The sequence below is a fragment of the Ceratotherium simum genome, chromosome X (genome assembly GCF_057802395.1).
Source record: "Ceratotherium simum simum isolate JZ-2026a chromosome X, ASM5780239v1, whole genome shotgun sequence".
Classification (NCBI taxonomy): Eukaryota; Metazoa; Chordata; class Mammalia; order Perissodactyla; family Rhinocerotidae; genus Ceratotherium; species Ceratotherium simum.
The window spans coordinates 129,267,282-129,279,469 of NC_141940.1; the positions used below are offsets into that span (position 1 = coordinate 129,267,282).

General features: G+C 61.2%; 1 protein-coding gene across 1 annotated transcript; it reads right to left on the reverse strand.

The window, feature by feature from the left end:
• Nucleotides 1–634: 634 nt before the first annotated feature.
• SHOX (SHOX homeobox) lies at nt 635–10,523 on the reverse strand. The gene is made up of 5 exons (XM_004440760.3): nt 9,990–10,523; nt 6,403–6,611; nt 2,525–2,582; nt 2,349–2,437; nt 635–880 (listed from the first exon to the last, which is right to left on the reverse strand). The coding sequence occupies exons 1-5, from the start codon at nt 10,267–10,269 to the stop codon at nt 635–637; spliced, it is 882 nt and encodes a 293-aa protein (XP_004440817.2). The 5' UTR covers nt 10,270–10,523.
• Between the last annotated feature and the right edge of the window lie 1,665 nt (nt 10,524–12,188).

Here is a 12,188-nt window from a genome sequence, read left to right on the forward strand (position 1 = left end):
TCCCCCCACCACCACCACCACCTTGGCGAAGTCGTCAGATGCGTTTCCTTATTGCTGCCTTCGCGGGCGGGGGCAGGCGAGGAGAACACGGCCCCTGCCTGGGAGGCGAGGAAGTCCACGCCGAAATCCACACGGGTCCTGCAGCTCCTCGGACGAAAGCAAGTTCATGGCAGTGAATAAAACCGTTGGCAATCAAGAATCGGCATCTTCAGCGGAGACCAGCCCCACAGCTTTTCTTTAACAGACTCTAATCTTGGAAAGATGTGTAGGAGGCCGCATGCACAGGGGAGAGACGCCCGCAGCGGAGGAAGATGCGGTGCGCGCGCGCGTGCGCGCGGGGCTCCACGTGGCGCGGGGTCCCAGGACGCACGGACACGGTGGCGAAGGGCTGGGGTGGGTAGTCAGACCGTCGCCTGCTCTCTCTTCCGTACAGTTTCTGCGGGCGTCTGGCGGGGTCGTGCGGTCCGGCAGGTCCCCTCCCCAGGCCTGCCGTGGGCCCCCGGGGAAGCCGCTGCGCCAGGACCTGCGCCCTCGCTCCGGGGCGTCTGTGCGGCCGTGGGGGCGCGGAGGGGTCGAGTGCAGGACGCAGCGCGCGCGCGGGGTGGCGGGACGGGGCGCGGGGCCGGGCGGCGGGTCAGAGCCCCAAGGCCTCGGCGTGCTTGCGCGCCTTCAGCCGCAGGTCGGCGATGCTGGAGTTTTTGCTGTTGCTCTTGGCGGCCGCGGCCACGACGGCGGCGGCAGAAGCTGACTCCGCCAGCGACGCGATCGGCAGCCCGAAGGGCGGCGGCGGGAACATCAGGTAGGGCGCGTGCGCCGCCAGGTGCGGGTGCAGGTGCGGGTGTGCGTGGGCCACGCCTTCCAGCTGCAGCTGCGCCTGGACCTGCGGAGGCAGAGCCGGCACAGTTAGGACGCCGCGCAGACGGGGCTTTGCCGCCCCGACGGACCCCAAGGGCGTCTCCTCCTCCGTGGAGACATGACCCCTACGCCACCCCCCCGGGGAGCACCACCCCTCTGTCCTCGCGCCCAGGGACTTGGAGCTGTGTCCACGCCCACCCCCCCAGCGACGCCCACCCCATGTGCTCGCGAATACCGAGGTGTCCACAGCAAACACCCCGTTCTCACCAGAGCCCCAGGTTCTCTAACCCTCTGACACGCCCCCAACTCAGGGTCTGGACTTTCGCTGGGGTCTCCCCACACACGTCCTCCCAGGGACGCCGAGTCCCCGAATCCGCGCGGGACACAACCAAATCTTCGGGCTCCCACGGCCCAATTTCAGCGGGGTCTAATGGCTCACCCGCCTCCCACGTCGTGGGAGCAGATCCTGTGATGTGGACGGGCCGCCCTGCCCTGGGGAAGATGTTGCAAGGAGTGGAATGTCCCAGGCGCAGGGGGGGTGTGGGGTCGAAGCGAGAGGGGGGTGCAGACCCCTCCCCCGCGCACCGGCCGCCCTGGACGCCCTTCCCGCCTTGGGCATCTGAGTTTGAGATGCCCAAGCATCTGAGCTCGAGCCCCAGCTGAGCCCCCACGTGTCTATTTATGTCCCCCACGCCCGACACCCTAGCTGAGCCGCGAGGCCGGGGCCAGACCGACCGGACCTCCCGCCCTCCAGCAAACATCGGTCCAAACAGAAACCCGGGTCTACGCCTTGGAGCAAAACTGTGTGGTGTCCACACTTCCACTCTGCCCAGGGCACCCCTGCCCTGCCAACTTATGCGCTCCCACCCCCCACACTGGGGCCCCTTCCGGCACTGGTGCGAAGCAGGGCGCACTTGGGCCCTGCGCTCTCGCCCTGGGGGGCCCTGGGCCTCCATCCACGCACCTCCCCCCATCTCTCCCACGCTGGTCCTATTGGGACACTTGGACCTCGCGGCTGTTTTCTGACTCAACGTCCACGTGGGGCACCCCGCGCGCTGGGCCCTCGCGACTCTGCTCGGAGCTGGGCCAGATGCCCCCAACTCTGAGGTGCGGGCGAGGCCCAGACCCAGGCGGGGCGCAGGCACCCCTAGCCCTCGGCACAGCAGGGGAAGGGGTTGGAAGAGCTAGCATCCCCCCCTCACACACACACACACACACGCACGCAACCAGGCTCCAGGCGGCGAGCGGGTGGTTGGTTCGTGGGTGGGTGGGATATTTTTTCCCTAGGAATTTGTAAAATCGTGCTTGGGTTTCTGTCCTGGCCCTCCCAAAGGTGACTCGGGAGTTTTACAGCGTGAATTTAATACGTGCCAGCGGGTCTATAAATGCGCCCTTGTAAAAACGGCTTCCTTTCTTCCGCGGGGGCGGGAGGAGCCGCGGAGGTGGGGGAGGCGCGGCCCCCGCGCGGTTCAGAAGGAAGAAAAACGAGCTACCTGTTGGAAAGGCATCCGCAGGGCGCCCATGTTCACGTACGGCGCCACCCTACACGCGTCCAGGTGGCTGGCCGTGCCCAAGATCACGCCTGCAAGGAGAGACAGGATCCATGAACGCAGCCCCTCGGGGGCCTCGGCCTGCGCCCCCCCCTTCTCCCCCCGCCCCCCGCACCCACCTTTATGCATCTGGTTTTCTTGTTTGCGGCATTTCGCTCTCCGGTTCTGGAACCAAACCTGGGGACGGAGCAGAGAGAGACATGCGCAGCCTGGTGAGCCACAGGGCGAGGGCTCCCTCCGCACCCTCTCCACGCTCGGTGGTGCGCTCCTGCTCCAGGCGCTTCGGGCGCGGCGGCGGGAGGGACCCCGGCCCGGTAGAGCTCCTTCCTGCCCCCGTTCTCGCTTTCTTCCCCTCCCCCACACACCCCAGACCCGCATAACTAGCTACCAGGAGCTGGGACCTGTCACTCACTCCTCGGCCCTTCCCGGCCCCCGAGGTGACACAGGACCCTCAACATCCACATATTTAAAGTGAAGAATTAGGTGCTGCGATGGCGGAGGTGGCCTCCAGAACTTTCCATCACTCCGTGTGTGGGCCTGCCCCCCTCCACCCTGCCAGCCCCTGGGAGAACCTGACCTCCCACTTTAGGACTTTCACGGCCAAGGAAGGGAGGCGCACGTTTGGATAAAGAGCTCCGAATCCGGCCTCCTTCCCAATGAAGCTGGGGGCGCCCTAAGTCCAGAAAATTCCATGTCCTCCGCGCCCTCCTTGGAAGCCTGGAGGGTCTCAGTTAATATTACAGAGTCGTGAGCTTCCTCGATCCATGAACACCGGGCGCACCCCAATAACTCAAGGTTTGCACTGTGGGCGCTCGGCCTCTCTAAGGACATCCAATTTGGGGGCGCCGTGTCAAGAGGTTGGGCGAGAAAGGGCGCTGGGATTCAGGCCCAACCCTGCTAGCTTCATAGGACTGACACCAAGATTTGGGTGCAAAATTGCCCCTCCCAAAGCCCCCCACCTCGATCCCCAGGATCACACCCCACCCTGCCGCACAGCCCTGGTCCTTGAACACCAGGGCTGAAGAAATGTGGAGCCCCCCTCTCTCCATGTTCTCGGTCACTTAATTTTCCCTAACTGTCTGTCTCGGGCACCTCTCCTTCCATGCTCCAGGGCCCTATAGCCGCGATGACCGTCACCAACCAGGAGGAATAATCCTCCCTAAGAAAGCCTTCCCTCAGCCATTCTGCGCGGGGAGCTCGGGGACACCGTGCGCTCAGGGCCCGCCGCTCCAAGCGCAGGGCCTGGGGGCTCCCGGGACCCCCACCCGCGCGGAGAAACCTCAGCAAACCCGGGGAGGTTGGCAGCAGCCGGGACTCTAAGAAACCTGAACTTTTAAGAGGCAGCTTTCAACCCACGAGCTGAGCCGTCCGCCGGCCTGTAGCAATTGGCTTTCCAGAACATTCGAAAGCTCATCCCGCCAGGCAGCAGGGAGCCTGGAAAAAGTTTAATCCTGTTCCCCTGAAAAGTAATTCCAAAACTGTTCACCCGCCTTGCCACCGCCTCCAAGCTGGAATTCTCAAATCTTTCTTCCATTTCCAAAGCTTGCCTCACATTCTTCCTCCTCCCGCACCCCCTCTGTCCGACACCCCTCCCCCATCGTGGGTGGGACTGGGCCCCTTTAGGACCCGTCCTGGGAGCCCCCGTCTCCTTGGGGTCCGCTCCCCAGTCCTCTGGAGAGCAGAGCCTGACGCACGCGCGCCCGCGTGCGAGCCAATTCTGCCCCCTGGAAGGGCATTTTTCAAACCCAGAATCCTATTTACATCTGGAAAGCCGAGCTCACTTTCCCTTCTGCGCGGGGGGGAGGGAAAAAAATAAGATTATGAAGAATAAAAGTGATGAATTAGCCGGCGCGTTAAGCGATCGTAAATCAGTCTTGGGGTGATTTGCGGTCAGTTTCAATTAGTCCCGAATATGCTAACTAAAGCGCAGTACACTGGTTTAGACAGTCATTTCTTCATTAAGGACCGGGCACCGATTTCTTTCACAAACGCCGTAATCTGATTTCCTTCTGATTTCCATTACAGACAGTGAATAATGACATTTAATTTAGCTCTGCGCCATAAACCCAAAGATATTTGTTGTAATTAAATTACCGCCTGCTCCTCACCGTGGTCTCATAACTTTCGATTATAACCCTGACAGCTGGGTGCTATGAGCTTCCAGGACGATACTAAAAATAAAAGGTTAATAAGGACCAGCTTCCATAGGATCCTCAATTTATTTACAGCAAATTTCCACACTCAACTGAAACTCTATCCTCTAACAACACGGGACGGGCTGTCCCGAAATGGATTGCCAAACAATTTGGAGACAGGATTAAAATCTAGTTCTTTCTGGCCCCCTGTTTCTCCCTCCACCAGCCCTGGTGACACCGCAGGACCACGGACATGTTACCACTAATTGATTTTTATGAGCGCTTTCTGCCCTCTGCTCTCTGTCAGGCGACTCCTTGCCCTGTGGCCGGTGGAAAATTATTTCTGCTACTCTCTTCTCATGTTTATTTCTATTATTATTTACAGTCGTTAAATTTTAATTCGCCTCCGGATCGATAGCCGCCGGCTTCTCCCCCCTTTTTATTTTAGGGCCCTCGCAAGATGGGCAGACACCCGGGAACCAATCTTCTGCCAACCCCAGTTCCTCCCGCAAAGGTGCTCTTCAGTAATAGACTAGTGAAAGAAATAGTGTGGAATTAAATTACAAGTAATTTATTTTTATAGAAACAGTACATCAAGGCCTGGGAGATATTACAGATCCCGGGCAGAAAGACACTGCGTGGTGACATAAAAGTTGATGTCCCCTTCAGCGAAAGTTCAATCTTTTCATTAATTTATATGGCGCAGCCCAATCCATCTTCCCAGAGAAGGGAAGCCAGCGGGAAAGCCACCCTCGGAGGCCGGCCTCCTCGCCTCGCTGCTGCGGCCACAGATGCCCAGAGGGACTCGCCCGGGCAGAGGGTCCCAGACCCTGTTCCCCCCTCCTCTGCGGGGCGGAGAAGAGCTGGAAATACCCCAGGACTGTTGCATTTTGTCCCAAGTCAGCCTTGTGACTGCAGCGACACGGAAAGACGGAACGGGCTTAGGAGCAAAAATAGATATTTTTTCCAAGTTAAAAATTTTTGTAAAACACACGTGTATTTTCGTTTCATCAATAAAATCCTGGGAGAGCCGTGTTTGAATACGTGGACCCTACAACCAATGAGAAACCGGCCTCTTCGTAGCCCTCGTCATTCACGGCCCCCTCTCCGGTTGGCAATATTAGTTCCATTTATTTAAAACCAGTCCCCAGAGCCCGGGGATTCTGGGCTCTCTCTAGTCTCCGCCGCCCTGCTGTCCTGCTCAGATCCGTGAGAACCAAGGCCGAGCTTCCAGGCCCGACCTCCCAGGCGGCGGGGTCTGCGGGACCCCGAGGAAGCGACACAGGAGCGAATGTCCGCCAGCCTGCCCCATAAATAAATTAATACGTTGAACTTAACGGTTGCAATGCGAGAGAAAGGCCTGTCGGAGCGTCCCCTCCGCGCACGTGCTGCGCACGCCCAGGGTCCCCGCAGAGGGCGGCTCGCCAGATGGGGCATCACCAATTCATGCGCCCGCTCCCCCGCCCCGCCCCGAGCCCCCCGCGCCCGGGCTAATCCGGCCCCGCGCGGGCAGGAGCCGCGCTCATCAAGATGCCCAGCGTGCGAGGCTCCCCCTGCCCTCGCCCCTCGCCTCCCCTCCCTGGAGTGGAGGGAGGGGGCTAGCTAGGAGGGGGGAAATTGAGGAGGGGTGTGGGGATGAGAAGCGAAACCTTGAAAGAAAAGGAAAAGAGTGATCCAAATTCATGACAGCTTGGAGGTGGAAGGTGAGCCGGAAGGGCACGTGCCCTTCGTGCGAACCGTGCGCCCAGACACTCGAGGCCCCCGGGCATCTCCAACAGGCCTGATTCCAGCGCGCCCCCCAGTCTCCCCGCGCTCCTAGAAGGGCTCGGCGGCCCTGTGGCGGGGACGGGCACGCGTCCTACCTGCACGCGTGCCTCCGAGAGCCCCAGGCGCTGGCTGAGCTCCTCGCGCATGAAGGCGTCCGGGTAGTGCGTCTCGTCGAACAGGCGCTCCAGCTCGTTCAGCTGCTCCAGCGTGAAGTTGGTGCGGCTACGTCGCTGCTTCAGTTTGGTCTGCCCGTCCTCGTCCTCCGACTTCACGTCCTCGCGCTTGTCCTTGCAGTCGTAAATACCTGCGGGGGTGGGGGCCGAGGGCACAGCGCTGAGACTCGGAGTCGCCGCCCGGGGCTCCCCGAGCCCCTCCGCCAGCTCCCGCCTCCCCAGGGCCCGCGGGGCCTGCGCCCGAGCGAGGCGGCCCGCGTGGGCGTTATTGCGCGGGGACTTGGTGCAAACCCAAGTGTGTGCATGAGGTGGAAGGGGGCCTCCGCCGCCAATGCGCCCTGACGCAAAGCCTGCGTCGAGTCGATGTAACTAACTCCAGGGGAAGACACGCTCTTTGGTAACAACTCGGGCATAGGCGGCGCGGTGTTTCTTGGCCTAATCTTGGAACAGAAGAGTTTGCTCAATTTTCCACTTCGTGTCTGTTGACATATTGACATAGCCTAACCTGTTTTTTTGAAAGGGAGTGGGATGTTAAATATTATTTTTAACTCAAAGAAGCTAACGTGGAATCGCCCAAGTGTCGGGTCCCCGGCGGGGCGGGCCCAGGCCAGGCTGGGGTCCAGGCCCGGGAGAGCCGCTGCCCTGAGCTGCCGCGCAGCGGGACAGGGCCGCGCCAGCCGGGCCGGAGCCTCCCTCCGGACGCCGTGAGCTGGGCGCGCGACCCCGCGCTGGTCCCTTTCTGACCAAGACAGCAAAGCCGTATCTTAACGCGCACCAGGGCGCCCGAGGGAACACCCAGAGACACAGGCCCTCGGTTTCCCCGTTTGTCGCGCTCTCTCTTTCACACATTCACTCGCGTTGGGGCACGCGCCCCGCCAGGGCGCCAAGAGAGGCACTTTCTTCCATCCAAACATTATGAGCGCGTGTGTGTTTGCTGCGGGAGGAGGACCGGGCTGAACACCGGGCAGTATAAGATCACCATTTAGGAGATTCTAACCTGAACACCGCTCCTTCCCACCTCCAGAAAACGCAGCCTGTCACCAAGCTCAGAGATTTAAAATAAAAGGAATCCAGACCCCGTGGCTGGTAGGAACTGGACCTCCACGAATTCTGTTACCCTGTGCTTTTTCTTCCCATCGTGGGGCCGGCTGGGCACAGGCAAAGAGCACCTTTCTGCCCCAATTAGCTGTCTCCTCAGTGTCAAGAAGAGGCTGGAGACTCGTTCCAAATTCCTGGGGTCCCACCACTTTCGAAACAGTCAGAAAGCAGCTGTGACAGCCTCTTAGTAGTAAACCCAGAAACTTGCAAAGGAGGAAGACCTAAAATATCTGAGGGGCAGGAGAAAATCCTGACAGCCTGGCCCCCACCGCCATAGTCTCTGAGCTGGACACCAGTAGCCAAATCCTGAGTCTGCCCCAAAGTCCCCCCTTGAGGCCCCTGGGCTCTGGGCACTTATCCCCAACTTACATTTTAAATCCTCTTTTCTCGCTGAAAAGAATGCGTCTCCAGGAACACCCTATTTCTTCCCAACAGTAAATCCTTTCCCAGATGCAGCCCCCTCTTCCTTCCTCCTCCCCATGTCTCAAGTCTGAACCCCAGGGACCGTCCCCAGCTGCAAAGCTGGCCTTCAAAATCCTTAAGAACCCTCGGCAGGCTTTGCGAGATCCGCAGGCTCCCAGGCTCGGCTCAGCGGGACAGGCTGCCCGGCGCCCACGACCCTCCGGGTTTCAATGGGAGCCTGAGGGTCTCCCACACCTCCAGTTTGCTCCCATCCTGCAAATGCCGCCCTGGGGCTCAGCCCTCCCCGGGGGCTCTGCACACCCAGCCGAGGGGGAAGGTGCAGCTGTGGATACAACTCCCCTCCTTCCTCCTTTGCCTCTGGGCTGGGCTTATCTGCCTCTAGCTTTCTAAAGCCCTCAACTGTACTTCACTCTCCTCTGGGGTTCAACCACCTTGGGTGTCCAGGGTGAGAGGCGCAGGAGGAAGGAGAGGGCTCAGCCCCTAGGAAACGGTCAAGGGCCCCGGAGGTCAGCTGCTGGACGCTGCAAACCTCTGCAATGGAACATAGGCCTGAAGTAGCACCAGCCGACGGCCACAGCTCCGTCAAAGCAAACTCTCTTTGTACAAATTATAGAGCCAGGTGCGTGAGGCCCCACCAAGGGGCAAACGCCGAGGTAAGACAGGCCGGCCTGGGCTGCCCGCTCTGCCAGTGGTCAGGGGCTTATGTCTAAGCCTCCGCCAGCTTTCGGCTTGCACGAGGTCAAGGCCTCAGAAGGATGGTTGGGTCCTCCGTATGGCTTCAAGGCCGTTTCGGCCAACACTCTGGCACCAAAGTGTAGGGGCCAGAAGAGCCGGGCTCGTGGGCTTCCCTGGACAAAACCATCTCTTGGGGAGACTGCCAAACCTCTCTCCAGGCTGACAATCATTGCAACAGGACCCTTGGAGAGAAACGGCCAGCCTTTCGCTTTCCTCTCTTTGTAATGAAAAATAGACATCACAGCCGTTTCAAAGGGTGCCCCCTGAGAAATCTAGCCAATTTTATCCCTCTGATTTATTGCTGTCAGTTGCCCTGTTTGTACAGAGATCCCCCGCTTGGGACCACCCCTGCCTAGCTGGGGGAGCCCTTCCAAACCTGCCTTTTGCCCCGGTTTCCAAAACAGGGCGAACCTCCGCGGAGGTTGCAGAAAAGAGGCTCCGGGACGCGGTCTCCCCGGAGCGGGGCCGGCTGCACTCTGAGCAGCCTGGCGTAGGGCGGCCGGGTGCGCGTGCCCACCAACTTCCCCGGGCCTTCTCGCCACGTCCAGACCCTGGCCACCTGCGGGCACGGGAGTGGTTTTAATTTACAGGCCCGCGTCAGCCAAGATCAAGTCTCAAGGTTCAAGGGGGAAAGTTTTCCCTGAGAGGAAACAGCTTGGAGAGGTTCAGAGGCGGAAGAGGCCCCTGCGCGCGTCACCTCCCGGACCACCGGCCCGCGCGTCCTCAGCGCGGCCCATTTCTAGCTGGGGAAGCCGGCAGGGCGGTGGGCGCTGGGAGAGGCGTGTGGTTCTCTCCTCGGCGCGCGTGGGAAGAGGTATAAGACAGACTGGAAGGGAGACCCGCGCGCACCCAGCAGCTCTCCAGCCGACCCGGGGTTCCAGGCACGTCCCTCCCGATCGACCCCAACCCAGGAGAGTTCCCGCCGCTGCGCCCGGTGCCAACGCCCCGGGAAGCGAGTCCGCGGCCGCGTGCGGCCGCAGCCCCTGTCCATCCTCGGCTCCCCTGCCTTCCTCTCTCCCTGTCTCCTCGCTTCGCCTCTTCCTCGGTTTCCTACGAAAAGGCTGGCAATGGATTCCCGAGGCCTTTCCATCCGGGCAGTGGCTGGAAATTCAGAGTTAGGGGTCGTCCTGAGAGCGATCGTCGGCTCCCGGGGCCTCTGCGCGCGCGGAGCGAGGGGCAGGCAGCGGGCAGGCTCCGGGGCCAGGACACGCCGACCCCAGGAGGGGCCCGCAGCCTGTGCCCCGAGAGCTTACCTTCCGAGGTCCTCCCGGTGCCGAACTCCTTCAGTTTGTCCTTCTCGCTGTCCACGTGGTCCTTAAACAAATGTACCGGACAGTGGCCGCTGCCCTCCGTAATATCCTGAAGGCTGGATTCCGAGCTCCCCAGCTCCCGGGAGCGCGCCAGTCCGCTCTCCAAAACTTCCCTGTACGTGATCGAATCCTTCTTGCCGCCGCCGCCGCCGCCGCCGCCGCCGCCGCTCTCCTTGCTTTTCTGGTCAAAAGATTTGGATACAAAAGCCGTGAGCTCTTCCATGGCTGCCCGGGGCTGCTGGGGTCCGCGGGGCTCAGGCGGGACTGGCTGGGAGCGGGGCTGCGGTCCGCACGCCTCCCCGCGCGGAGAGGACGGTCCGTGTGAGGGTAGGTCCCTCCTGCTGTTATTTATGCCTTCAATTTGAGATCTCACTATTTATACACGGCTACCTCCGCCCAACCCCCAGCGCTCGCTGTCTGCAGCAATTACGGCTCCCGGCTCGGCGGCGGGCGCACGCAGAGACGCTATCTCTCCCCCACCTCCAGTCCGGCAATTGGCTTTCTTTTCATTTCATCACTGTTGGGCGTCTGTGCACCTCGGCGTGGAGAGGTAAAGATCAGATTTGGGAAGGGAGAGGGAGAGCGCGCGCGCGCGCGCGGGCGGGCGGGCGCAGGCGCCAGCGCCCCAAACAGGTATCCGCATTCCCTCAATGGCTGGCGGAAACGAAACTCGAGGAGGAGTTTAGGGATCGTAAGGAGGTCCCCGCCGGCGGGCTCCGGGAGGAGCACCGCCCCGCGCCTGGAATGGATCTTGGCAGGACGAGTCCAGGGCGCGCCAGTGCGCAGAGACCGAGGGGACCCGGGCTGCGGGGACGCGCCATTGCGGAGGAAAATTGACTCCAACTTGGAGATGCGGTTGGATCGCCGGCTGGACCCGCGGAGCGAGCGGGCACAGCGGGTGCGCGCGGCCTGTTTGGCACACAGCAGGAGGTCCCCCACTGTAAGAGGAAGGCGCCCAGAACACGGGCCCCGGAGCCTCCGCAGCGGCAGCTGGGAGAGACGGCTCGCAGAGCTCGGAGCGCCGGCGCCCCAGAGGCCGGGAACCGGGATGCTGCGGGGCCACGACCATCCGGAGCGCGCGGGGGTCCAGCCGCGCAGAAACCCGCGGCTCACTGGGAGAACTGGTTGGTAAACAGCGGCCCTTTGGGCACGCGTCAGATTCCGCTCTGCCGGACCTGTGCAGCGTTCTTTACAGCCATGCTGTCAACCTGGTGGCTGGGATATTTATTTGGGGGAAAACACATATATTTTTTTTGGCTGTGCCACGGTTTTCCTGACTAGCTCCTTCCCGCTCTCCCCTGTCCAGTGTGCTCATGAGGAGCCGCTTTTCTCCATTACGACGCGAAATGCATTTTACAATCCCGGAAGCCAAACGTATCATCTTATCTGCAACATTCCGTCTGCAAATAAAGTTGACTTTTCTCCTTCCCCCTCTTTTTTCTGGGATCTCTCCTCGTCTCCCCCTGCCCCCGCTGGAGTGGGGACAAGGCTTTTGGGGGAGTGGGATAGGGGGTGTTGTGGGTTGTGGAGGAGTTGGTTTTGCGTTTTCTTAAGTCTGAAGCGCTCGTGAATCGAACTCTGGGATGGGGGCCACCCTCGGCGGTACCCAGCGTTCGGTCCAGCGCGGGCGCCGGAGGGGCGGAGACGGACGGCTGTCTCCTTCAGCCGGCAGGAAAGTGAACGATTTCTCCAGAATCCGCGGGGCCAGAGTGGGGTTCGGGGGGGGGGGGCTCGACCTGCCGGGAGGGGGTGTCAGCCCGAGAGGCAGGGGGGAGAGGAGGAGGGCACCAGAGTTGAAACAGCCCAGTTCTTTCCCTCTTCTCTACTCCCCTGTTCTCCTCCCTTCCTTCTTTCCCCCTTCCTTCCTTCTCTCCCTCCCTCCTCCCTCGCCCTCTCCTTCCCACCTTCTCTCTCCCCTCTTCACTCCCTTCCTCCCTCCCTCCTCTCTCCTTCTTTCTTTCCCTCCCTCCCTCCCTCTCTCCCTCTCTCCCCCCCCATTTCTCCTCCTCTCCTCTCTGCCCTCCATCCTTCCTCCTCCGGGAGCTTCTCCGCGCGATCCCAGGCAGCTCTGCCCCGCGTGCGGCGCTGGGGGATTTGGGGGTCGCCAGCTTCCCCCGGACTTCAAAAGCGAAAGGCGAACAA